Source organism: Chlorocebus sabaeus, chromosome 5 (genome assembly GCF_047675955.1).
Source record: "Chlorocebus sabaeus isolate Y175 chromosome 5, mChlSab1.0.hap1, whole genome shotgun sequence".
NCBI classification, from domain to species: domain Eukaryota; kingdom Metazoa; phylum Chordata; class Mammalia; order Primates; family Cercopithecidae; genus Chlorocebus; species Chlorocebus sabaeus.
In genome coordinates, this window is record NC_132908.1 from 25,272,055 (window position 1) to 25,299,084 (window position 27,030).

The window sequence follows — 27,030 nt, forward strand, 5'->3', positions numbered from 1 at the left end:
AAACAAAAAACAAGAAATTGTATGGTTTTTGAAGTCCAAAATATTAACTATCTGGCCTCTTACAGAAAATGTTTGCAGACCCCTGGCTTAGCCCATGAGATGTGGGTTGGCTGTTAAGGTGGAACACTGGAATTACCCTACGATGGCCAAATTTTGCGATGCACAGCTTATGTTGTTCTAAGTTAATTAGTGCCACCGGTTCTTCCCTTTCATGGGCTTTCAGGGACAAGCTAAGTCCCAGGACCAGGGCCAGCAGCTAGGCAGGTATGAGGAGCATCCCTGGTGCATGTGGCCAGCAAGAGAGGCAACCCTGGTCGGCCGCCCCCAGCACACGCTGGCCGCTCCCAGGCCCCCATATCTGTCCTCACGTCAGTGATCGGGAAGCTGGAGGAGTATGATGCGGTTCCTGGAGGCGTGTCCCGGGCACAGCCGTGGGGCCCAACCAGCCTACAGGTGACCAGCCTAACCAGCCCCTGTGTCTGCAGAACCCACACGTGTGTCCCCGAGAACAACGGAGGTGTGGGGTGCGTGTGCCACCTGCTTATGGATGATGTGGTCAGTATGGACAACTATACGCTGGACCTGTGGGCTGGGCAGCAGCTGCTGTGGAAGGGTTCCTTCAAGCCCAGCGAGCATGGTGAGCAGGGCAGAGTGTGGCGGGCGTGGGTGGGTGTGTTCCCACAACCGCCTGGGCTGAGGGTGTGCTGGACAGGGGAGGTGGTGGGGTCACAGCAATAGCAGGAGGAAGCCACCTGTATTTTCCCAAATCTGATGGGATTCCTGCCCCTGCCTGGGCCTCAGTCCTCCCATCTTTGAAACAGAGCTGGGCACAGTAGACCACTGAGCCCCCTTCAGCTCAGCGCTTTCCACCTCTGAACTTAAGTGCCCAGGAAGGCGTATTGAGATGAGGCGTGCTTGCTTGAAGGCATGCCTGCTGCTGATTGAAAACTGAACTGGGAACAGTCCTTCTGTTCTGTGTCCACTGGTCAGCTGCTGCGGCTTCACATGGTCTAGACCGTGGAAGGTTGACCTTCTCCTGGTACCTGGGGTCCCTGCAGGAGCCTCCCGTGAGCTTGCTGGGGTGTGGTGACAGGAGTTTAAAACATTGGTCATTGCTGTGTGACCTTGGGCAAGTCATGTTTCCTCTCTGAGTCCCAGTTTCCAGAAGACAGTTATTGTCCCCATTTTGCAGTTGAATGAACTGTGGTTCTGAGAAGGCAAGTAACCTGCCTCGGGTCACACAGCTTCTCAGCAGCAGAGGCAGTACTCAAGGCCACGGCCCTGCAGGGCTCAGTTCACCGCGCCATCAGCCATTCCAGAAGGTCTGCTCAGGGCTGGTAGCTGGGAGCCCATTATTTAAACTGACCCATGAATGAACTTTAAGATAATTTTTACATTTTTATTTTATTTTTATTTTTACGTGTTTCCTGTTTTTTTAGAGACAGGGTCTCTGTCACCCAGGCTGCAGTGCAGTGATACGATCATAGCTCACTGCAGCTTCCAATTCCTGGGCTCAAGTGATCCTCCCACCTCAGCCTCCCGAGTAGCTAGGACTAAAGTGTGCATCACCATACCTAGCTAACTTAACAAAATTTGTTTTTTGTGGAGATGAGAGTCTCACTGTGTTGCTCAGGCTGGCTGGTCGCAAACTCCTGGCCTCAACTGATCCTCTTGCCTCAGCCTCCTAAAGTGCTGGGGTTACAGATGTGAGCCTACATACCCAGCCTACATTTGGGTTTTAATACAAATGAAATATATTTTTAGTATATTGATTTTAATGCATATTAAAATGCATTATATTATATTCCCATGATGCATAGTATAACCCGAGGTCTCAGGGATATGATTGCTTCAAAGGAGACCAAGTTTTAAAACAGATCAATCAAAATAAAGAAAAATACTCAGTAAATCATCATAAAGTACGGAGATGTGGCCAAAGGAGTGAAGGATGCAGCTGTAAAAGCTGAAGTTTGAGACTGGGCATGGTGGTTCACGCCTATAATCCCAGCACTTTGGGAGGCCGAGGTGGGCGGATCACTTGAGGTCAGGAGTTTGAGACCAGCCTGGCCAACATGGTAAAACCCCGTCTCTACTAAAAATGCAAAAAATTAGTCTGGCATGGTAGCAGGCGCCTGTAATCCCAGCTACTCGGGAGGGGAGGCTGAGGTGGGAGAATGGCTTGAACCCAGGAGGCGGAGGTTGCAGTGAACCTAGATCACGCTACTGCACTCCAGCGTGGGTGACAGAGCGACATTACATCTCAAAAAAAAAAAAAAAAAAAAAAAATGCTGAAGTTTGGGTTACTTTGGCTCATACATTTTGCCTTCACTGTAGAAAGGTGGTTAATAAAGACCAGGCGCGGTGGCTCATGCCTGGAATCCCAGCACTTTTGGAGCCCGAGGCAGGCAGATCACTTGAGCCCTGGGCAACTGAGGCTGCAGTGAGCTGTGACTGTGCCACTGCACTCCAGCCTGGGCAACACAGTGGGACCCTGTCTCAAAAAAAAAAAAAAGGGTAATTAATAAACACTAAAATTCTATGTAGAATTTTAGCAACATTAAATCATGGCTCTGAATCTGTGGTGCTCCAGAAGTATGCTACAGAGGTTTTGTCCACCAAAAATCTGGGTGGTGGCTGTGGTTTGCAGTCTGGGGCCGGACTGGGTGATGGGGGAGTCACTGCATAGATCCTCACACAGATGCCGCTTCTCCTGCAGTGAAACCCAGGGCCCCAGGAAACCTCACGGTTCACACCAATATCTCCGACACTGTGCTACTGACCTGGAGCAACCCGTATCCCCCTGACAATTACCTGTATAATGATCTCACCTATGCAGTCAACATTTGGAGTGAAAACGACCCGGCAGATGTGAGTGGGCATGCTTCGACGTTTTTCTGTGACCTCTGGGGAACAGGGTGGGTGACCAGCAGGGGCCCAGTCCCTGGAGCCAGGAGCCTAGCAGACCCTGGGACTGGATAGCAAATCCCAGGAGCTAGAGACTGGCTTCTCACCCGGCTCTGCCCTAGGCAAGTCCCTTCACTTCCTGGCCCCCCCTTCACTTCCACCCCGCACATCAGAGAAAGGGAGTTATTTCTGCTCACTGCTCCGCATCTGTAAAGGTTAGGGCTGTGGGCTGCGTCTGTGTTTCCCAGTTTGGGGGACACAAGCGATCGTAGGTGGCACACCCACAGCTCACTTGATTAACCCTATTATTGAAGAGAAGAATACTGACTCAAGAGACAGTGACCCATGTCAGTTCCCCTTTGAGGCCATCCGGGTAAGGAGGAAGTCTCTGCGAGCTGACTCGTTTACTAATTCCTCTTAATGAAGTGAGGCTTAGACTTTCCCCAGGCTTAGACTTTCCCAAGAAAACAAGGTCAGTTAGTTGCTTGGTCCACATGGCAGTTAGTCCTGACATTCGCTTCACGGTAGTGGTAGTGGAGTTTTTGTTGTTTGTTTGTTTGTTTGTTTTGAGACAGTGTCTCGCTCTGTCACCCAGGCTGGAGTGCAGTGGTGCCATCTCGGCTCACTGCAACCTCCACCTCCTGGGTTCTAGCAATTCTCCTGCCTCAGCCTCCTGAGCAGCCGGGACTACAGGCGGCTGTCACCATGCCCGGCTGATGTTTGTATTTTTAGTAGAGATGGGGTTTCACCGTCTTGGCCAGGCTAGTCTCGAACTCCTGACCTCAGGTGATCCACCCGCCTCAGCCTCCCAAAGTGCTGGGATTACAGGTGTGAGCCACCGCACCTGGCCAGTGGAGTTCCTCCTTAAATACATGTACTGACATCTTTAAAAAGAGCGAGAGGATTTACAGGAAACTGTCAGGTCAATAATGGCAGGTACCGTCCACAGGGGGTGGCTGAGTCCCCCTATTTTTGCTGCCGGTGTGCGGGAAGGTCATTTCCTGCCACCCATGTTTCCCTACCCTGAATCCACCTTCCTCACATTCCCATTGAAGGGATAATCTCTGGGTCTCGCCATGTTGTCTAGGCTGGTCTGGATCTCCTGGCTTCACGTGATCCCCCTGGCTCGGCCTCCCAGGCTGCTGGGATTACAGGCTTGAGCCACTGCATCCAGCCCAGATCTGAGATTTGTGCCCAGTATTTGAACTCCCAAGCCTGTGTGCTCTTTTTCCTCCCATGGACATTTCTCTCAGAGATGGTCTCCTGAACACCTGACCTTCTTGTTAAGAAAACAGACAAACCGCAAGTAGTTCCTTGGAAGCTCAGATTTCTCTTTTGTTTCTTAACAAAACATTTCCCAGTTCCCAGCTCCCTTCCAGGGTGTACAATTTCTTCGGTAATCTAGCTATTGCTTCTTGTTTACTCTTGTTTAGAAAGAAAGATGAAAGGGAGTGAGAATTTTCCCTCCCTTCTCTAGTCTCCCCTCAACTCACACCCCGCCCTCAGCTCCTCTGTAATAGGAAAATCTCTGAACTCCCTGCAATTGCTCCAGCAATCTGTTGGGACTTTGCTTCTTTCTTGTGAAAAACTCCCCTTGGCTCACTTTGCACCAGATTTCCCCAAATGTGCTTCCAACCACAAGCAGAAATGGAGCTGCCAGGAACCAGGAAGAAACTGCCGGGGGCTGAGGAGGAGGAGAGGGAGGTGCATAGCCCTGGATCTCGCAGGGAGAGGGGTGACAGGATGAGAACTCAGGTTGCTCACTTGCCATCGTGGTCAGCGTTCATTTATCACTTTTTAAAGCTTTTTTGGAGGGTGAAAGTAATAGTTACATGAAATAAAAATACAAATGGTACAAAAGGACTTAGAATGGAAATACGTTTCTCTCCTGACTGCAGCCTCCTGTTTTTCTTCCCAGAGACTGACGACTGCTATCTGTCTCTTGCCAGGAGGGAAAAGGAGGCAAGGTTAGGGCAGGCAGAGGGCATGTGCATCCTCTAGAGAGAGCTTTCGTCTATACAAGCAAATGTGTGTGTTCATTCATCGCTGTCTTAATTTTCTATTGCTGCATAATAATGGCACCACCAGCTTCACAGCTTTAAACAACACCCATTTATTATCTCACAGTTTCTGTGGGTTGGGAGTCTGAACATAGCTTAGCCAGGTTCTCTGCTTTAGAGTCTCGGGAGGCTATAATCAAGTTGTGGGCTGGGGCTGCAGTTTCATCTGAGGCTCAACTGGGGAAGGGTCACTTCTAAGCTCATATGATATTGGTGACCTTCAGGTCCTGGCAGGCTGTTGAACTGAGAGCCTCAGTTTCGTGCTGGCTTTTGGTTGTAGTTAACCCCACATTCCTTCCCGTGTGCCCTTTGCAAAGCCATCAAGGCAGAGAGACTTGCAGTCTTCTGTAATATAATCACATCCATGAAATCCTCTATTTATCTCATCACCTTTACCATATTCTATGGGTTAGAAACAAGTAGCAGGTCCTGCCCACACTCGAGAAGACCAGATGACACAAAGACATGATTCAAAGTGGGGATCCTGGGGGCCATCTTAGGTTTGTCTGCAATGATCCTTGTGCCATCTCTTTCTTTCTTTTTGTTTTTTTGAGACAAAGTCTCGCTCTGTCACCCAGGCTGGATTGCAGTGGTGTAATCTCAGCTCACTGCAATCTCCGCTTCCTGGGTTCAAACGATTCTTCTGCCTCAGCCTCCTGAGTAGCCGGGATTACAGGCGCCTGCCACCACACCCAGCTAATTTTTGTATTTTTAGTAGAGACAGGGTTTCACCATATTGGCCAGGCTGGTCTTGAACTCCTCACTCAAGTGATCCACCCACTTTGGCCTCCCAAAGTGCTGGGATTACAGGGGTGAACCATGCCCGGCCCCATCTCTCTTTAAAAAAACAAAACAAACAAACAAACAAAAACATAAAAGGAAGCAGAGAACACATACGCATCTGCATCTTACCTTGTTTACTTAACGACATATCTTGGAGGTCACTTCTCAGTGAAGGCTAGGTTGGGCAGAGCATTAGATTCTAGGCCAATGAGTTTGGACTTGACCGTGGAGACACTAGGAAGCCCATGAAGGACAGAGAGAGATGCCTTGACCCTGCTAGTCCTTCAGAAAGATCACCCTGTGCTTTTTGTATACCAAACCCTATTCAAAATACTTACCTATGTTAACCCATTTCCTTATCACCACAACCCTGAGGGGAGGGAGGGAGATAGGCTCTTTTATTACCCTCATTTTGCAGATGAAGATATTGAGGTCCAGAGAGGTTATGTCACTTACTTAAGGTCACACAGCCCGGAAGTGGTAGTGGGGACTCTTACCCTTGTTTTACAGATGATATTGAATTATCTCACGAAAACTCAGAAAGGTTAAACAACTTGCCTAAGTAACATAATACAGCTAATGAGTCGGGGAGCCTAACCTGTGTTGCTTTGGCCTGGTCACAGTTACAGAGGTGGCAAGCAAAGACCTAAACAGGACGAACAACCAAATACCTAAGCTGATGGCTCTTAAACATGGAGGGGTCAGCTAAGGACAGCAACCAGGGTGGGCACTGGTCCCCCTCGCTCCTGGCTGGTGCACTAACATCTCCCTTTTCTCTACCAGTTCAGAATCTATAACGTGACCTACCTAAAACCCACCCTCCGCATCCCAGCCAGCACCCTGAAGTCTGGGATTTCCTACAGGGCACGGGTGAGGGCCTGGGCTCAGCACTATAACACCACCTGGAGTGAGTGGAGCCCCAGCACCAAGTGGTACAACTGTGAGTATCAAGAGGCCTTAGCAATGCTAATCTCCACTCTCCATTCTTCCCCTGTGGCCAGATGCTTCTCCTGGCTGAGTCTCTGGGTTTTTATATCATAGGATGCCTCTAATGGCAAATAATGAAATTACCACCTTCCATGGTGTATCAATCAGGTAGGCAGGCTAGGCTGCAGTAACAAACAAGCCCACAATTTCCATGGCTTAACACTATCGGAATATATTTCTTGCTCATGTAACAAGCTAATGTGAATGTTGCTGGTTTGTGGGTGGTTTCCCTACCTATAGAAATCTGGGGAGTGAGGTTCTGTCCATCTTGTGGTGCCATCATTCTCCAGGACAAAGATTCTTAACTGTTTTTGTGTCCTGGTTCCATTTGGCAGCCTGGTGAAGCCTATGGACCTCATCTCAGAATATTTTTAAATACATAAAATCCCAGCCTGGGCAACATAGTGAAACCCCCATCTGTACAAAAAATTAGTCAGGCATGGTGGCATGCACTTGTAGTCCCAGGTACTGGGAAGGCTGAGGTGGGAGGTTCACCTGAGCCCAGGAGTTTGAGGCTTCAGTGAGCTGTGATCGTACTACTGTACTCCCACCTGGGTGGGGAAGAGCCCATCTCTAAAAATAAATAAATAAAATAAAATAAAATAAAATAAAATAAAATAAAATAAATAGAATTACAGAGGAAACTAATTGTATTGAAATGCAGTTATAAAATATTTAAACACATTTTTAATCTAGGGATATATGTGCTTCTTTATTAAGATATAAATAAGTTCTAGGGGTAGATCTCATAATTAGTGTAATTTCAAAGTAGATGAGCATAAATAATACTTCATGATACTGAAATTGTGATGTGGTATGAGAATAGCTGTGAGTTTTCCTGGGGACAGGATTACTGATGCTATCATTACTGGGGTCTCCTCCCTCTATTCATTTTTAAATTTAAATTTAAATTTTATTTTAAAAATTTAAAAATGAATAGAGACAGGGTCTCACTACGTTGTCCAGGCTGCTCTTGACCTCGTGGGCTACAGTGATGCTCCCATCTTGGCTTCCCAAAGTGCTGGGATTGCAGGTGGGAGCCAGTGTTCCTGGCTCCTTCCTCCATCCTTAATGGAAGATGCCAGGTGTCAGAGGTTAGGGAAAATAAAGATGTAATTTCTTTCCCATCCAAGTTCTCAGAGCCCTGAATTCTACCTGCAGCCATGTTGGTCCACCAACCCCAAGTGAAGAATCCCTGCTCTAGGGCCCCACCATTCTGCATCCAGCCAGCAGAAGAGGCGTGATGGTGTGGAGAGCACATCTGCTTCTTGAAAGCAGGCAGCCCGGAAGTGGGCCACATCACTTCCTCTCAAATTCTATTGGTGAAAATGGTTACATGACTACACATAGCCACAAAGGAGGCTGGGAACTTTCTCACTTGAAACCTACATCCCAGAAACAACTCTTTTCAGTGAGGTATCCCACAGGTCTTTTGCAGTAGAAATATTGATTGTCTCACATAAAATGAAATCTTACAAATGGACCTACTGGGGTTTGTACAGCAGCCAAGTGATATCTCTTCCCTTCTGCCATCCTTCACACAGTGGCATTTTATCCTTACACTTGCCACCCATGCCCTCAGGTTGGCCGTTGCACCCTGCCTTACATAAAGCAGGAAGGAAAGGAAAGGCTGCTACGAGAGAGTGTACCTTGTGCATCTCTCTTTTTTCATCGGGAAGCAAACATCTTTCTAGAAGCTTCCCTAGCACAATTCCCCTTACTTCTCATTGGCCAGGACTGTTACATGTTACATGGTTACTGTTACTTGCTCATTGCAAGGAAGACTGGGAACTCCAATGCCTGGAAAAGGGAACAGGATAATCGTGATTGGCCCAAGCCTTAGGGTGGTCATGGCTCCCTGACAACGGAGACAGGAAAAAGCTGTTGAGTGAAGAAGACTGCTTCAGTTTCCCCATCTGTATAATGGGAGGAGTAAGGGCTATTGTGAAAACTCGATGAAAGAAGATTCTTCAACGTGGTGGGTGCAGTGGCGGCTGGCAGTACCCCGACCCTGCCACCGCACAGCCCTCTCAGCATTGCTCATCCTGCACTGTGGATATCAGTTGAGCCACGTGTCTCCCGCCCTGGGCTGTGAGCTCCGTAGGCAGGGTCTCCATGGCTGTATCTCCAGAGCCCAGCACAGAACCAGGTGCTTGGGAAGGTTTTGAATTGATTCTTCTCTGCCATTGACCTGGGGAAGGGAATTAGCTTATATGAAACAGATACGATGTGTAGGACCCTCATTAATTATTTCAGCAAATAGTTACTGAGTTCATCCTACATGGCTAGCCCTGTGCTAGACACTGGGGAATCAGCGATGAACAAAGCAGACAGAAATCCCCACTCTTGTGGAGCTGACATTCTGGAGGGGAGAGACAAAAAGCAGACATATAAAGAAAGAAAGAAATCACATGGATCCGGATGACAGTGAGTGTGAGGAAGAAAATAAAAGCAGAGGAAGGCGATGGAGCGATGGGAGGGCAACCATAGGGAGGGTGTCAGGGAAGACTTTTCAGAGAATGTGACGATGAAAGTGAACAAGGAGGAGTCAGCCATGTTGAGATGAAGGCAGCTAATGGTGTGGACAGGCCACTCTGTTCTGAGTGCATTATCTATTGATTCATCATGCAATCCTCGCAACAGCCCTGCACGATAAGTTCTGTCATTAGCCTCATAGTACAGATGAGGATGCTGAGGCACAGAGAAGGTAAGGGACTTGTCCTGTGTCACACAGCACGGAGCCATCCGGCTTCTAGGTCGGTGCATTTGACTTCTGTGCTTCCGGAAAGAAAGAGCAGCAAGTTCAAGATCTGGAGGTGGCACTGAGCTTTGGAGGAGCAGGGGGCAATGAGGCGGCTGGTGTGACGAGGACTCAATGTGCAAGAGGGAGAGTTGGGGGAGATGAGGTGGAGGGTTGGTCGGCAGCCAGATCGTGGAGGGTCTCGGAGGAGGGTCTTGACCCTGGGTCTCCAGTTCTGAGAAGTGGAGCCCGGGCTGTACCATGGCTGACTCCAGCTCATGGCTTCCCCTCCCAATTCCAGCCTACAGGGAGCCCTTCGAGCAGCGCCTCGTGTGGGGTGTCAGCGCTTCCTGCATTGTCATCCTGGTCTTCTGCCTGTCGTGCTATTTCGGCATCACCAAGTGAGTCCTGGGCCCAGTGCCACCGAGCGGTCCCTCTGGAGTGCAGGGTGGCAGGGACTTGCCCCTCCAATCTGCCCCTTTGCAGTCCTCTCATTCAATAATACATATTTATTGAGCAGCTACTACACACCTTGAGAGTGGAGCTGAGAACGAGATCAACAAGGACCCCAGTTTTGCTTTTGTTTTTGTTTTTGTTTTTGTTTTTTTTTTTTTTTTTTTTTTGAGACGGAGTCTCGCTCTGTCGCCCAGGCTGGAGTGCAGTGGCCGGATCTCAGCTCACTGCAAGCTCCGCCTCCCGGGTTCCGGTCATTCTCCTGCCTCAGCCTCCCGAGTAGCTGGGACTACAGGCGCCCGCCACCTCGCCCGGCTAGTTTTTTGTATTTTTTTTAGTAGAGACGGAGTTTCACCCTGTTAGCCAGGATGGTCTCGATCTCCTGACCTCGTGATCCGCCCGCCTCGGCCTCCCAAAGTGCTGGGATTACAGGCTTGAGCCACCGCGCCCGGCCTGTTTTTGTTTTGAGATGGGGTCTCGCTCTGTTGCCCAGGCTGGTGCAGTGGCACGATCTCGGCTAACAGCAACCTCCGCCTCCCGGGTTCAAGCGATTCTTCTGCCTCAGCCTCCTGAGTAGCTGGGATTACAGGTGCACGCCACCATGCCTGGCTAATTTTTTGTATTTTTAGTAGAGACGGGATTTCACCATGTTGGTCAGGCTGGTCTTGAACTCTTGACCTCATGGTCTGCCCGCCTCAGCCTCCCAAAGTGCTGGGATTACAGACCTGAGCCACTGCGCCTGGCCAGGACACCACATTTCTAAAACCGGCATCTTAGTGGGGAGACAGAATACATATCAATGATGAACAGATGGTTTTCCATAGTGACCCAAGCTCTGAATGCACTAGACCAGGGTGCAGGTCAGAGATCTTCTGGGGTGCTCTTTGCAAGGGAGGACCAGGATAAGGGTCTCCAAGGAGGGAAAATCTGAGGGGGGCCCTGACTGGGGAGAATGAGCTGGCCAGGGACAAGCAAGATAGAGTCATCCCACGTCCCCTTACGACACTGGCTGCCTGGGCAATTGGGGCCATTTGGGGGTATGTGGTAAGAGCCAGAGGAATTTGCGACGATTGCCCTGATGGAGTCAGGAGACCTGGGTTTGAATCCTGGCCTTGGATTCAAGCTCGGTAGCTGGTGGCTGACAAGTTGCTGAAACCCCTGAGCCTGATGGAGTCAGGAGACCTGGGTTTGAATCCTGGCCTTGGATTCAGCTCGGTAGCTGGTGGCTGACAAGTTGCTGAAACCCCTGAGCCTGGGGTTCCTGCTTTGCAGATTGAGAGTGATGGTGAGAACATATTCCATCAGCCAGAAGAGGCCGAATCACAGTAAAGGCTAAGGGACGAGATGAGGGGCGAGTGACTGGTAGGTAGGTGGTGGTGGAAGGAGCATTGTTTCCAGAGAGCTCTTGCCAGCTCTTGGAATCATGGTGTCTCAGAGCCTCAGTCCTCCCGTCTCTGAAATGGGACTAGCAAGCTCAACCTCACCAAGTCAGGATTAGAGGTGGCTGAGGATTATTCACATGATTGATGAAAGTGCCCGCTCTTGGCCCGGCACACATTAGGTAGGCAGGGAATGCAAATTCTCCTCCATATCTTGTCACTGATGCCTCCAGGCAACCTTGGGCTGATTGCCTTGCTCTGAGCCTCAGTTTCCCCATCACCTGTACCTCTTCCCACTCCCCATCACCATATCCCAACATGCCTGCCTCTTTGCTGTTCTTTGTCTTTGGTTTCTTGTTTTGTTCTGTTTTTTAGACAGGGTCTCACTCTGTTACCCAGGCTGGAGTGCAGTGGCATGGTTATGGCTCACTGCAGCCTCCAATTCCTGGGCTAAAGCGATCCTCCCATTTCAACTTCCAGAGTAGCTGGGACAACAGGCGTGTGCCACCAGGCCTGGCTAGTTTTCTTTATTTTATTTTATTTTATTTTATTTTATTTTATTTTATTTTATTTTATTTATTTTATTTTATTATTTCATTTTATTTTTGAGATGGAGTCTCAAAGACCAAGCTGGAGTGCAGCGGTGTGATCTCGACTCACTGCAACCTCCGCCTTCTGGGTTCAAGCAATTATTCTGCCTTAGCCTTCCGAGTAGCTGGGATTACAGGCATGCGCTACCACACTACTATTTTTAGTGGAGATGGGGTTTCACCATGTTGGCCAGGATGGTCTTGAATTCCTGACCTCAAGTGATCCACCTGCCTCAGCCTCCCAAGGTGCTGGGATTACAGGCATGAGCCATTGTGCCTGGCCAATTTTCTTACATTTTGTAGAGACTGGCTGTCACTTATGTAGCCCAGGCTGGTCTTGAACTTCTACCCCTTTATCTTTATTCATGGCACTTATTGCCATGAATGATTGACCTCATATAAGCATTTCTTTCTTTCTTTCTCTTTTTTTTGAGATGGAGTCTCACTCTGTCACCCAGGCTATAGTGCAGTGGCGTGATCTTGGCTCACCACAACCTCTGCCTCCTGGGTTCAAGGGATTCTCCTCCCTCAGCCTCCTGAGTAGCTGGGATTACAGGTGCGTGCCACCATGCCTGGCTAAGTTTTGTATTTTTAGTAGAGACGGGGTGTCACTATGTTGGCCAGGCTGGTCTCAAACTTCAGGTGATCCACCTGCCTCCGCCTCCCCAAATGCTGGGATTACAGGCATGAGCCACCATGCCTGACCTCATATAAGCATTTCTGCCTCCATTTATCATCCATTTGTCCCTCTTGAAGGTCAGTTTCACCAAGGCAGGCATCTTTGTTTCATTCACTGTTGTGGCCTCAGGGCCGGGCACAGTGAGTCAAACATAGAAGGTGCTCAATAAATACGTGTTGACTGAAACCGTGGGCAGAGGCTAATTCAGAAGCGGTCTGAGGATCTTACCTCGCAGGGATGATGCACCACGGCCCCAGGCGGGCCAGGAAAGAGAAGGGGGGTGTTTCTCCGTAGATCCCCCAGCTTCCCAGGCCATCCCAGGCCACTCCCTGGTCATTTGCCCTCAGCTGCTCTGAAAAAGGGATTGTTGAGGGGAACCTAGAATCCTCTCTCTACAGTTTGAGTCTTTCCTAATCCCCTGGGGTCTCGTTCCTATTGAGGACACAGGTGGCCTCATCAGGAACTCTGCTCTGGGTAACAGAATGTGGGAGTGTGAACCTGGCTCTGCCACCTACCAGCTGTCACTCCACCTTCTTGGGCCTCACTCTCCTCATCTGTAGAACAGGGTTAGCAATAGAATCCATGTCACCAGGTTAGAGTAAGGAGTCAGTGGTTTGACCTCCAGAAACTAACCAGCCTGATTTCTGACACCAAATAAGTATTGGTGATAACGACCATTTTTATGGGAGGAGCATTCACCTGTCAGTAATTCAGAGATCAACACCTTTTCCTTTTGTTTTTCAGGATTAAGAAAGGATGGTGGGACCAGATTCCCAACCCAGCCCGCAGCCACCTCGTGGCTATAATAATCCAGGATGCTCAGGTAGGAGCGGGCGTGGGTGAGGATATGTGGGACTGCGTACAGGAAGAAGTGTGGTCCAGAACACCTGGACTGTTAAAGACATTCATTGGCTTCTGGAATGGCAAATGGACAGTCAGGAGGGTTGCAGGGGAGACAGAGGCAGAAGCCGAATGAGGTCATTAGGAGACCAGAGGCTTTCCCGCCCTTCCCCTTGGCAATCCCAGCCTGGGGTGGGCTCCTCTGGGGTTGGTTTCCTGTTTTTTTCCCTCCCCTTGGGAGAATGACCCTTGGGTCATCATCACTGTGTCATTCCCTGGGGAGGTGCCAGTACCAGGGCTAGAGGCCAGAAGGAGAGGAGGACGGAGAGGGTGACAGGCTTTCAGTGTCTTCCTCTTAAGCATAAGAAACTGCCCCCGCAGCACCAGCAAATCCCTTCCGGGTTCTCATTGGCCTGAAATGTATCCCACCCCTGAGCCAGGGGTGGAGTCAGCTTCCCCAAGGCCATGGTCCTGTGGGTGAGTGGGTGGGGTTTGCCTGAGCAAGATTGGAGTTCTCCAGGAAGGAGAAACGGGGGATACAGGTCCTGTCTAGAAGAGAAGGTCTGAGGGTCCTTGCTTTCCCAGGGACTCTGGAATCTGGTGGTGTTGCCTTTGATTTCTGACTCTGCCACTCACTGGCAGTGTGGACTTGAGCAAGTTGCTTAATTCTCTGAGCCTCAGTTTCCTCTTGTGGGTTATAACAGTGTTTACCTGGTAGGGCAGATATTGGAATTTATTGAGACAATACATATAAAGTGCATATTCCAGCCTCTTGCAAATACCAAGTGCCATTTATGTATCAGTTAGTGTTTGCTGTGTAACAAATGACCCTGAAATGTAGAGAGTTACAACACCAACTTTGTTTAGCTCATGCTTCTGCAGGCTGGCATTTGGGGCTGGGCTCAGCAGTGAGGGTGGCAGGGGAGGCTGGGCAGATCTGGATTGAGCTGGCCTCCCTCCGTGGCCTCCCTCTGTGGCCTCCCTCCGTGTCCGACAGTTGGGTTTTTTTTTCTTTTTCTTTTTCTGAGACAGAGTTTTGCACTTATTGCCCAGGCAGGAGTGCAATGGCGTGATCTTGGCTCACTGCAACCTCCGCCTCCCGGGTTCCAGCAATTCTCTTGCTTTGGCCTCCCGAGTAGCTGGGATTACAGGCATGCGCCACCACGCCAGGCTAATTTTGTATTTTTAATAGAGACGGGATTTCTCCATGTTGGTCAGGCTGGTCTCGAACTCCTGATGTCAGGTGATCCACCCGCCTCGGCCTCCCAAAGTGCTGGGATTACAGGCGTGAGCCACCGCACCCAGCCTAATTGGCTGACTTTTACCTGGGACAGTGCAGATGCGTGAGCCATGTGCCTCCCACCCTCCAGCAGGCCGGCCCAGGCTTGTTCACAGAGTGGCTCGGTTTTCAAGGGTGGGAAATCCCAAGGCTTCTTGAGGCCCAGGCGCAGAACTGGCACGATGTCACTTCCATCACATTCTATGGGTCCAAGCAAGTCCCAGGGCCAGGGTAGATTCAAGGGATGGGAGGAGATTCAGAGCACTCCTCTGTGGCCACTTTTGCCATCGACCACAGTCCCTGTGAATATTAGGACAATGTCATTAATTCCCAGGAATCTGAGGCTCAGAAAGCGTAAGTAACCTGTTGGACTTCCGACCTGTGTGATGTCGAGGCTTGCGCCCCTTCCTGAGCATTGCCGTACTGCAGGCCGGGCTGCAAGGCCACTCTGCTCTTTCATTGGCTGTCTCTGTATTTTAGGAGTCACAGTGGGAGAAGCGATCCCGAGGCCAGGAAGCAGCCAAGTGCCCGTATGTATCTGAACTTAGGTCACAGCCTGCATGCATTGGGAAGGTGATAGAATTGGAGAGGCAAGCCCCTAGCTCTATGTCTGCCTTCTCTCCCCCGGCATTTGGTAATTGCCCTGTGACATTAGGCTTCAAGGGACGGCAGGAGGAGGGGTGTTTTGGAAACGTGGAGTGCTGGCCAAGCCCCCTGAGTTTCACTGGTGTGTCAGGTACATGGTGAAGCCCCTTGGGAGTGCTGTTATAGTTAACAATCAGAGCAGACATGCCTGTTGTTAAAATCCTGACCTAATTGTATACTTGTTGGCAAATAGCCACTATCCTTTTTTTTAAAAAAATATACAGGATCTCACTCTGTTGCCCAGGCTGGTGTGCAGTGGTGCAATCATGGCTCACTGCAGCTTCAAACTCCTGGGCTCAAGTGATCCTCCCTCCTTAGCCTCCCGAGTAGCTGATACTACAGATGTACATTACCACGCCTGGCTATTTTAAAAGGTTTTTGCCTGTAATTGCAGCTACTCAGGAGGCTGAGGCATGAGAATCACTTGAACCCGGGAGGTGGAGGTTGCAGTGAGCGGAGATTGTGCCATTGCACTCCAGCCTGGGTGACAGAATGAGACTCTAGTCTCAAAAAAAATAATAATAATAATAAAAGTTTTTGTAAAGACAAGCTCTCGCTGTGTTGCCCCGCCACTGTGGCCTTCTTAGCTTCCTCCCTGGGGCCTGCTGGACCTTTCCACGCTCCAGACACTAAAGGGTGTCCAGGATGCTTCTTCAACCCTAGGACCCTGCATCTTTTTTTTTTTTTTTTTTTTTTTTGGTGACACAGGGTCTTGCTCTGTCCCTCAGGCTGGATGCAGTGATTCACTGCAGCCTCAAACTCCTGGGCTCAAGTGATTCTCTGGCCTCAGTCTCCTGAGTAGCTGGGACTAAAGTAACATACCAACATGCCCAGCTAATTTTTCATTTTTTTATTTTTTATTTTTGTAGAGATGTTTGAGACAGCCTGGGCTCTGTTGCCCAGGCTGTTCTCAAGCTCCTGAGCTCAAGTGATCCTCCCGCCTCAGCCTCCTAAAGTGCTGGGATTACAGGCGTGAGCCCCTGCATCCGGCTTCCATATCCATTCTAATTGGTCATGGCTTGGGATATGGTGTTGCTTTTAATTATAATCATCCATAAAGACTTTTTCTTATTCAATAGATCTGAGCTTGTGTTTGATGCCAGGACATGTGCTGGGTTCCTGAAATCCCAAAGACACAGGCCCTACCCTCATTTCCCATTCTAGCAATATAGACTGATCAATTACTGATTATAACATTAAAAGGCATGTCTGCAGTAGACAGCCATCAGGACATGGTGATTTCAGGCTGGGCTTTGAAGAATGAATAGGAGTTTTTCAAGTATCGAAACTGAACCCTGACCAAACTTTGCTTTTGCAGATACTGGAAGAATTGTCTTACCAAGCTCTTGCCCTGTTTTCTGGAGCACAACATGAAAAGGGATGAGGATCCCCACAAGGCTGTCAAAGATCTGCCTTTCCAGGGCTCCGGAAAATCAGTATGGTGCCCGGTGGAGATCAGCAAGACAGTCCTCTGGCCAGAGAGCATCAGCGTGGTGCGATGCGTGGAGTTGTTTGAGGCTCCAGTGGAGTGTAAGGAGGAGGAGGAGGTAGAGGAAGAAAAAGGGAGCTTCTGTGCATCATCTGAGAGCAACAGGGATGACTTCCAGGAGGGAAGGGAGGGTATTGTGGCCCGGCTAACAGAGAGCCTGTTCCTGGACCTGCTCGGAGGGGAGAATGGGGGCTTTTGCCAGCAGGACATGGGGGAGTCGTGCCTTCTTCCACCTTTGGGAAGCACGAGTGCTCACGTGCCCTGGGATGAGTTCCCAAGTGCAAGGCCCAAGGAGGTGCCTCCCTGGGGCAAGGAGCAGCCTCTCCACCAGGAGCCGAGTCCTCCTGCCAGCCCAACGCAGAGCCCAGACAACCCGACTTGCACAGAGATGCCCCTCGTCATCTCAAGCAACCCTGCTTACCGCAGCTTCAGCAACTCCCTGAGCCAGTCCTCGCATCCCAGAGAGCTGGGTTCAGACCCGCTGCTGGCCGGACACCTGGAGGAAGTGGACCCTGAGATGCCCTGTGCCCCCCAGCTCTCTGAGCCAACCACCGTGGTCCCAGCTGAGCCAGAAACCTGGGAGCAAATCCTCCGTCGGAATGTCCTCCAGCACGGGGCGGCTGCAGCCCCCGCCTCGGCCCCCGCCAGTGGCTATCGGGAGTTTGTACATGCGGTGCAGCAGGGTGGCATCCAGGCCAGTGCGGTGGCGGGCTTGGGTCCCCCGGGAGAGGCTGGGTACAAGGCCTTCTCGAGCCTGCTTGCCAGCAGTGCCGTGTCCCCAGGGGAATGTGGATTTGGGGCTAGCAGTGGGGAAGAGGGGTATAAGCCTTTCCAAGACCTCATTCCTGGCTGCCCTGGGGACCCTGCCCCAGTCCCTGTCCCCTTGTTCACCTTTGGACTGGACAGGGAGCCACCTCACAGCCCGCAGAGCTCACGCCTCCCAAGCAGCTCCCCAGAGCACCTGGGTGTGGAACCAGGGGAAAAAGTAGAGGACATGCAGAAGCCCCCACTCCCCCCGGAGCAGGCCACAGACCCCCTTGGGGACAGCCTGGGCAGTGGCATCGTCTACTCAGCCCTCACCTGCCACCTGTGCGGCCACCTGAAGCAGTGTCATGGCCAGGAGGATGGTGGCCAGGCCCCTGTCGTGGCCAGTCCCTGCTGTGGCTGCTGCTGTGGAGACAGGTCCTCGCCCCCTACAACCCCCCTAAGGGCCCCAGACCCCTCTCTAGGTGGGGCTCCACTGGAGGCCAGCCTCTGGCCGGCCTCCCTGGCACCCTCGGGCATCTCAGAGAAGAGTAAATCCTCACTGTCCTTCCATCCTGCCCCTGGCAGTGCTCAGAGCTCAAGCCAGACTCCCCAGATCATGAACTTTGTCTCCGTGGGTCCCACATGCATGAGGGTCTCTTAGGTGCATGCCCTCTTGTTGCTGAGGTCTGCAGATAAAGACTAGGGCTTATCCATGCCTGGGAAATGCCACCTCTTGGAAGGCAGCCAGGCTGGCAGATTTCCAAAAGACTTGAAGAAACGTGGTATGAAGGTGTTAGGTTCCACTGACATTGGCCTAACACTGGGCTACAGAGACTGGACTCCGCCCAGCATTGGGCTGGGCTCACCACATCCAATGAGAGGAGAGGGCACTGGGTCGCTGTGCCCCACGGCAGGCCCCTGCAGGAAAACTGAGATCCTTGGGCACCTCGACTTGTGAACAAGTTGTTGGCTGCTCCATCCACAACTTCTGCAGCAGACTGTCCCTGTTGTACCTGCCCAGGGCATGTTTTGCCCGCCAAATCACCATGGCCCACATAGAGGCCCACCTGCCTCTGTCTCACTGAACTAGAAGCTGAGCCTAGAAACTAACACAGCCATCCAGGGAATGACTTGGGCGGCCTTGGGAAATCGATGAGAAATTGCAGTTCAGGGAAGGTGGTCATTGCCTAGAGGTGCTCTTTCATTGAACAGAGCTTCCTTAGGTTGATGCTGGAGGCAGGATCCCGGCTGTCAAGGGGTGTTCAGTTAAGGGGAGCAGCAGAGGACATGAAAAATTGCGATGACTAGAGCAGGGACAATTTGCTGCCAAACACTCATGCACAGTTGTATGGCTGGGGGCTCCTCGTATGCATGGGACCCCCAGAATGAATACACTCAGCTACCCTGTGGGCGAGCAATCCAGGCAGCAGGCATAAGGCACCGGTTACCCTGCACGTTGGCCCAGACCTCAGGTGCTAGGGAAGGCGGGGACCTTGGCTTGAGTAATGCTCATCTCTGTGTTTTAAAGATAGTTTCATCACCTGTTGTCTGTGTTTGCTGAGGAGAGTGGAACAGAAGGGGTGGAGTTTTGTATAAATAAAGTTTCTTTGTCTCTTTATTTTGTGTGTATTAACCAAACATACTGCCAGACACTGCTGTGGGTGTCGTGTCTCTAATAACTCCTGGAATTCACGCATGCAGAGGAACCAGGATGCAGGGGGTTAAAAAACTTGCCATCTGTGTTTGGGTTCCCCAGACAAGGATTCAAATAGTTGATTTAGGAAGTAATCCCAGGAAACCCTGCAAAGGTAGTGGGAAACTGAGGCAGGGAAGGGCATGAACCAAGAAAGTGTTACCTGAAAGGAGTCCAGATGCAGACCCCAAAAGAGGAGGGTTCTTGGGTCTCACGCAAGAAAGAATTCAGGGCGAGTCCATAGTCAGTGAAAGCAAGTTTATGAGGAAAGTAAAGGAATAAAAGAATGGCTACTCCATAGACAGAGCAGCCCCGAGGGTTGCTGGCTATTTTTATGGTTATCTCTTAATTATATTCCAAACAAGGGGTGGATTATTCATGCCTCCCCTTTTTAGACCATGTAAGGTAAATCCCTGATGTTGCCATGGCATTTGTAAACTGTCATGGCGCTGGTGGGAGTGTAGCAGTGAGGACAACCAGAGGTCACTCTTGTTGCCATCTTGGTTTTGGTGGGTTAGAGCTGGCTTCTTTACTGCAAGCTGTTTTATCAGCAAGGTCTTTACGATCTGTATCTGTGATGACCTGTCTCATTCTATGACTAAGAATGCTTTAACCTCCCAGGAATGCAGTCCAGTAGGTCTCAGCCTCATTTTACCCAGCCCCTATTCAAGATGGAGTTGCTCCGGTTTAAATAAACCTCTGACAAAAGGGTGAGTTATCCAACAGATTACCAGCATGGGCAACTGACACCTGCTGGGGATCTCTGGAAGACCATGCACGGCACATGCCCAGTTATGCCTGCAAAGGGGTGGGAGCTGGGGTATTTGTCCACCAGCTCCCATCTGTGTTTGGCTGAGAGCTGCTTCTAGGAGTGTTAATTCTCCAGCACTTTCAGCTACTCCAGAAAAAAAAAAAATATTGAACTGAGAGTTGGAGGTGTTGAGAGATTCTGGTACAGCAAGGAGACGTGGACAGGACACCGACAGTGGCTGATACACTTTGCCAAGGTCACACAGCTAGTTAGCAACAGACCTGTAGGGGAATCCAGACAGTGTCTCCATCACCCAGGCTCTCTCTAGTGATCTGCGCTTCACATACCAGGCAGGCAGAGTGATGGTGTGGGCCTTAGATGGGCAGACTGGGAACCTGAAGCTCCTATGTCTGTGTCACTTTGTGTCTCTGAGTAGGTGCCCTGATTTCACACTTGAGAGGCTTGGCCATTTTAGATTCCTTCCTGCTCTAGGAGCCTACATAATACACTGGAAATGATGGGGAGCTCTCTACCTCACATGCAGCCTGATGTTTGTTAGAAACACCCTGCACCAAGTATGATGGCTCACGACTGTAATCCCAGCACTTTGGGAGGCTGAGGCGGGTGGATCACTTGAGGTCAGGAGTTCAAGACCAGCCCGGCCAACATGGTGAAAGCTCATCTCTACCAAAAAATAAAAAAATTAGCCAGGTGTGGCAGGGCGCCTGTAATCTCAGCTACTTAGGAGGCTGAGTTGGTAGAGTTGCTTCAACCCGGGACACGGAGGTTGCAGTGAGCTGAGATCATGCCATTGCACTCCAGCTTGGATGACAGAGGGAGACCCCGTCTCAGAAAAATAAAAAATAAAAAAAATAATAAAAAAAAAAACCACCTCCGTGTTCTAAGCCCAAATCTATCCCTTTAGCTGCCCAAATCACACAGTTTACAGATGGAGAAACCGTTTTAGAGAGGAAAAGGGATTTGCCCAAAGTCACCCAGAGAATAGCAGAGCCTGAATTAGCCTTCTGGACTTCTTGCCTCCGAAAGCTCTTTATAATAAAATATAATAATTTAAAATAAAAATAGGTATCTATTTAGGGCCAAGCAATATGCTAAGCACCGTCCAGCCACTGTCATTTACATCTCCAAACAGCTCTAGTTGGCAGGCTCAATGATTATCCCGATTTTACAGATAAGGAAACAGGTCCAGAGAGGTTGAGGATTAACTTGGGAAATCCTGGAGCCAGGATTTGAACCCAGGTCTGACCTAAGAGCTCCCAGACACCATGATATGTCAGCTCATGTCATCCTGACACCTACTCAGATGTCGGCTCAAATCCACTTTGCCTGAGCATTGTCTCAGAAACATCTAATTTAAAAATTAGGCAGAAAATAGAAAATAGGCCGGGCGCGGTGGCTCACGCCTGTAATTCCAGCACTTTGGGAGGCTGAGGCGGGCAGATCACGAGGTCAGGAGATCGAGACCATCCTGGCTAACTAACACGGTGAAACTCCAGCTCTACTAAAAATACAAAAAACTAGCTGGGCGAGGTGGCGGGCACCTGTAGTCCCAGCTACTCGGGAGGCTGAGGCAGGAGAATGGCGTAAACCTGGGAGGCGGAGCTTGCGGTGAGCCGAGATCGCGCCACTGCACTCCAGCCTGGGCGACAGAGCGAGACTCCGTCTCAAAAAAAAAAGAAAAAGAAAAAGAAAAAAGAAAATATATTTGAGTGCTAGAGATGCAATTGGACTGGGAGCCCAACACAGAATAGAGGCCGGACTCATGGTTCCCTCCCCAGGATCTTAGGCAAAAGAAATCCAAGTTGTTGGCCTTAGCTCCTATTACTGAACTGGCTGGGCTTTGGGAAGCCACAGAGGGGCCGGAAGACCTAGTGGATCAGGTGGGCCCAACTCAGGCCAGCCCCCGCCCTGCAGGAAGTAGGCAGGGTCCAGGGTCGTTGGGTCCAGGGCCGTGGGCCCAAACTGCGGGAGTTTCCCCGGCAGCCCCAGGGGCTGGACCAGAGGGCAGGAGGGGCCCCCCGGGTAGCAGCACCAGAGTGGGCTGAGTGGCCTGGGCCCTTGAGGGGGGCTCTTCCAGAGATGTTGATTTTGGGATACTCCCTCAGCCCTGCCTTTACACAGAATTTGTGGGGAGGAGGAAGGAGTGGGGAGGAAGGCAGTGAGTGCGTCTGCATTATTATTATTATTTTTTTTTACAAAAAGTGGCTTATTGCATTTTTCTGATTACTCTATCAGCACGTGCAGACCTTTTCCTATTCAGAGAAAGCCTGAAGGTACAAAGAGGAAAGTGAAGAAAAACCACCGGAAATCCCATCCCCGCCCCAGCATCTGGCACTGTGTGGGCGATCACAAAATGAGTACTTGTTTTTGAAGGCGTAGTATCTCCATGAACATCCGGTTGAACAACCTTTCTGACTTTATTTTTCCCACGAAAGTTATTAATTATAAAACAAAAAGCAAAACACCAAAAAAACAAAAAACAAAAAACCCAGCAAGTGTTTGAGCTCCCACCACGAAGGAGGTCTGACGTCACTGGATCCTCCGAGGCAGCCGACGAGGCTGCGTGGGACTTGCCCACGATGTGATGTGCCATTACCCTGTGACATAGCCGGGCTTCGAACCTGAGTCCTAACTAACCGCCCTGTATATAGCATGGGCTCATCGTTTTCCCTGGTTCCACTCAGAACAGAGACTCAGGAACAAGGGCTCTGCGCTCACCCTGCCTGGTTAGGTCCAGCCTTTGCCGATTCCAAGCTGTGTCACCATGGGAAGTGTTTGCCCACTCTTGGCCTAAATTTCCTCCTTGGTAAAAGGCACACAAGAGCAGTACTCTGCATGCCACAGTGGTGGGGTGAGCAGCAGATGACGTGGTGAGTGGAGGCCAGATGACACCCGGCTGCTCTCAAGCTTAACTTGCCTGTGGTGATGGGAGGACCATGTCATTTCTTCCGCCATATCCCACCTGTTTCCACCAGGAAGTTTGTTGACAAGCCGGGGGCACCGGCCAGGGTGGAAGGGGTGCGAAGAGGAGGTCATCTCCCTGGTCCCTGCTGCCCTCTGGTGACCACATCAGCATCCGCGCCTGCTCCATCCCAGCAGCTCCAGGTCCAGGCCGTGCCCAGAAAACCTGGCCTGGGAGATCCCCACCGCCCCCTCCCCATCCCACCTCTCTTCCATCTCTGCATTTTCCAGAAATTCCCCAGCACCAAAGAGCCTAATGTCCAGTAGATAGGCTGTGTGGCACCAGACCAGCGTGTAACCTCTCTGTGCTTGATTCATCCTCTGTAAAATGGGAATCATTATCGTATCTGCCTCATGTAGCTATTGTGAGAATTAAAAATGTCAGTATCTGTGAGGCCCTTAGAACTATGCCCGCAGCTAGGCGCAGTGGCTCACGCCTGTAATCCCAGCACTGTGGGAGGCCAAGGCGGGCGGATCGCCTGAGGTAGGCATTCGAGACCAGCTGGGCCAACATGGTGAAACCCTGTCTCTATTAAAAATACAAAAATTAGCAGGGCATGGTGGTGAGTGCCTGTAATCCCAGCTACTCAGGAGGATGAGGCAGGAGAATCGTTTGAACCTGGGAGGTGGAGGTTGCAGCGAGCGGAGATCGTGCCACTGCACTCCAGCCTGGGCAACAAGTGGGACTTGTTAATGCCTTAAAAGTATTTGCTAACATTCTTCTTCCTCTTCCTCTTCCTCTTCTTCTTCTTTTTTTTTGAGACAGAATCTTTCTCTGTCACCCAGGCTGGAGTACAGTGGCTCAATCCTGGCTCACTGTAGCCTTGAACACCTGGGCTCATGTGATTCTCCCACCTCAGGCTCTCAAGTAGCTGCGACCACAGGGGCACACACCATCATCAATCCTGTCTAATTAAAAAAAATTTTTTTTTTTTGTAGAAACAGGGAATCACTATGTTGCCTAGGCTAGTCTCAAACCCCTAGGGTTCAAGCGATCCATCCACCTCAGCCTCCCAAAGTGCTAGGATTACAGATAAGGGCCACTGTGCCTGGTCTGCTAATATTATCCTTAATATTACACTGAATAGGTCTGTGGATTTTGTGGGAGGTGAGGGTATAAAACATAATTAGAAGAAATAATGACATTCTAAATTTAATTTGACTTTATTACAAAAAGGGCAGAATGGAGCAACTGTAATCCAGGACAAAAAATTGTCCCAATCCCATCATTCAACCCACTTGTGTTTGTATCTGTTTGTGCCACTTCTGTATGTTGTTTACATGCAGAGTCGGTGTTTGCATAATTGTGGTTTTATATCATTCATTTCTCATCATATATCTATATCTATATCTATATCTATATATTTATATTTATATTCCTGACATTTTTCTAGAGACTTTTTCTCTTTTTCCCTTATGTTCTTCCATACCAGGACTTATAGGACCTTGCCTAGACTCAACTTCTCTCTTCTCCATGGACCCAAGTTGCTGAGCTTCCAACAGGTCTTTACAGCGAAGGAGAATGAGACAGAGAGAAGCAGAGATGCAGAGAGAAAGACAGAGAGAGAAGACTAAACTGATTGATCCCAACTCCATTATGATATCTGACTCCAACCACAGAATGACCGCTGATCCAGCCGCAAACTGACTTCTGATCCTGTCCTCCGCCACAGAATAGCTCTGATTCAAGCCAGGAACTGAGTTCCGACCCATGTTACTGACTTACTCATGATCCTGGTTGCAGGCTGGCCCCAGCCACATGTTGATCCCTGACCCTCACCACAGACGGATCTTTGATCCCAGCCATAGACTGACCTCTGATTCTGGCCACCCTGACCCATCACTCCTATATACTGATGACCCACCTTAGCGTGATCCCACCCAGGAACTGGCATTTACTGGGACAGGATCTTGGCCACATGCTGCTCTGCCCTGGGCACACGAGGCCCTACTCATCCTCCCCCTTCCACCACCATCCATGATTTCCTGATTTCTAGCAGCAAATTTAGCTTGAGTTGGTCAACATAGCTGGGCTGCCTGACCTTCCTCTCTGCCATGGAACCACAGAGCAAGCCAGCAATTCTCCTTCCTAATCAAAAAGAGCAGCATGGAGGAGAAGGCCCCTTTTCCACCTACCTTTCTGCTTTGGATGGTGCTTTGGCAGCCACCTTGCAATCATGAGGAGACAAGCCTGGAGATGAAAGGGGGCATTTTGAATATGGCACAGTGGAAGAAGCCAAAGGCCTGCCTGGATCTTTGATTACATCACCAAGTGATCAAACCAACCTCAAATTCTTAAATAAACTGTAAGTGTGCTTTTCTTTAAACCACTGTGAGTTTTCTTTTGCAGGGATAAAGTGGCCTTAAAAATTGTAGTAGGTACAATAATGAATCCCTCAAGATGTCCATGTCCCAATCCCCAGAACCTGTGAACATGTTACATTACATGGCAAGGGGGGATTAAGGTTGCAGATGGAAGCAAGGTTGCTAATCAACTGACCCTGAGATGTAGAGGGAGCTTATCCTAAATTATCCAGACAGACCCAAAATAATCTCAAGGATCTTCATAAGTGAGAGATGCAGGAGAAGCCACGTCAGAGGGAGATTTCAAGCTATTATGCTTCTGGCCTTGAAGATGGAGGAAAGGGCCATGGGCCAAGGAATGTAGGTGACCACTTGAAACTGGAAAAGTCAAGGAACAGACTTCCCTGGAGTTTCCTGAATGAACACGGCCTTGCTGAGACCCTGATTTTGAGCTCAGTGAGACCAGTTTCAGACTTCTGACCTCTGGAATTGCAAGATCATAAATCTCAGTTTTAGGCCACTAAACGTGTGGAAATTTGTCAGAGAAGCAATGGGAAATGAACGCGCAGGTGCATTCATGCATCCAACTTTAGGCTCTGGACTCTTCCTCAAGCTCCTTCCCCAATCCCCATCCTCTCCCTCTGTATTGGCACTCAATCTTCACTTCCAGAGGATCCTGCCAAATTCCTGCCCATTCCGTATTGGCATCCACCCTCTCTTGTTACAGTGGACGCAGGGCAGGCCGGCTCCACAGCTGTGGACCAGACAGCAGCCCGTACCCCCGTGCTCAGAGGACCCCTACTCTTCAGTGTCATGCTCTGAAGTCCCCATTTTGAAATTCTTGGCCAGGCGCAGTGGCCCACACCTGTAATCCCAGCACTTTTGGAGGTCAAGGTGGGCAGATCACTCAAAGTCAAGAGTTTGAGTCTGACCTGGCCAATATGGTGAAATCCCATGTCTACTAAAAATACAAAAATTAGCCAAGCATGGTGGTACATGCCTGTAGTCCCAGCTACTCAGGGAGGCTGAGGCAGGAGAATCACTTGAACCAGGGAGGTGGAGGTTGCAGTGAGCTGAGATTGTGCCACTGCACTCCAGCCTGGGCAACAGAGCGAGACTCTGTCTCAATTAAAAAAAAAAAAAAAAAAAGAGAAAAGAAATTCTTATAAATTTTATCTCTGAAGTTGTATTTTGTAGCGGGGTTCGGTGGGACCAAGGACCACCCACTGAGGGCTTGGAGCCTTAGCTCACACATGGTCCCACCACCTGCCTGCTTCCCTGGGACAGGCTCCTGGCCACCTGCTGCTCTATCCCCGGCACACCAGGCCCTACTCATCCTCTCCCTTCCACCCCCATCCACGGCCACTGCTGCCTTCTGCCCCTGGAGGAGGCCTAGGCACAGGTGCAAAGGATGATCAAGGTCAGTAGCTCACCTCATGGGATCTTGGGTTGGAGCATGGTGGCAGTCATTCCTACCCCAGGGGTATCTGCTGGGCAGCCAGAGGGCACAACTCGGCCCACTCCTAATCCAGGAACCAAGAGTGACCATCTTGAATTCTCAGCCCTTTTGTTTTGTTTTGTTTTTGAGACGGAGTCTCGCTCTTGTCCCCCAGCCTGGAGTGCAGTGGCTCAATCTCGGCTCACTGCAACCTCTGCCTCCCGGGTTCAAGTGATTCTCCTGCCTCAGTTGGGATTACAGGCACGAGCCACCAGGCCCGACTAATT

General features: G+C 50.2%; 1 protein-coding gene across 2 annotated transcripts in view; it reads left to right on the plus strand.

Moving 5' to 3' along the window:
* The window catches only part of IL4R (interleukin 4 receptor), a 50,625-nt gene extending 31,432 nt beyond the window's left edge, over nucleotides 1-19,193 (plus strand). For both annotated transcript variants that reach the window (XM_073015254.1, XM_007988409.3), the window contains exons 4-10: nucleotides 486-637; nucleotides 2,717-2,868; nucleotides 6,531-6,687; nucleotides 9,776-9,875; nucleotides 13,320-13,398; nucleotides 15,175-15,224; nucleotides 16,658-19,193. In XM_073015254.1, coding sequence (XP_072871355.1) covers nucleotides 486-637; nucleotides 2,717-2,868; nucleotides 6,531-6,687; nucleotides 9,776-9,875; nucleotides 13,320-13,398; nucleotides 15,175-15,224; nucleotides 16,658-18,236 — 2,269 coding nt within the window. In that variant the 3' untranslated portion in view covers nucleotides 18,237-19,193. The remainder of the gene's footprint in view (nucleotides 1-485; nucleotides 638-2,716; nucleotides 2,869-6,530; nucleotides 6,688-9,775; nucleotides 9,876-13,319; nucleotides 13,399-15,174; nucleotides 15,225-16,657) is intronic.
* Nucleotides 19,194-27,030: the final 7,837 nt, after the last annotated feature.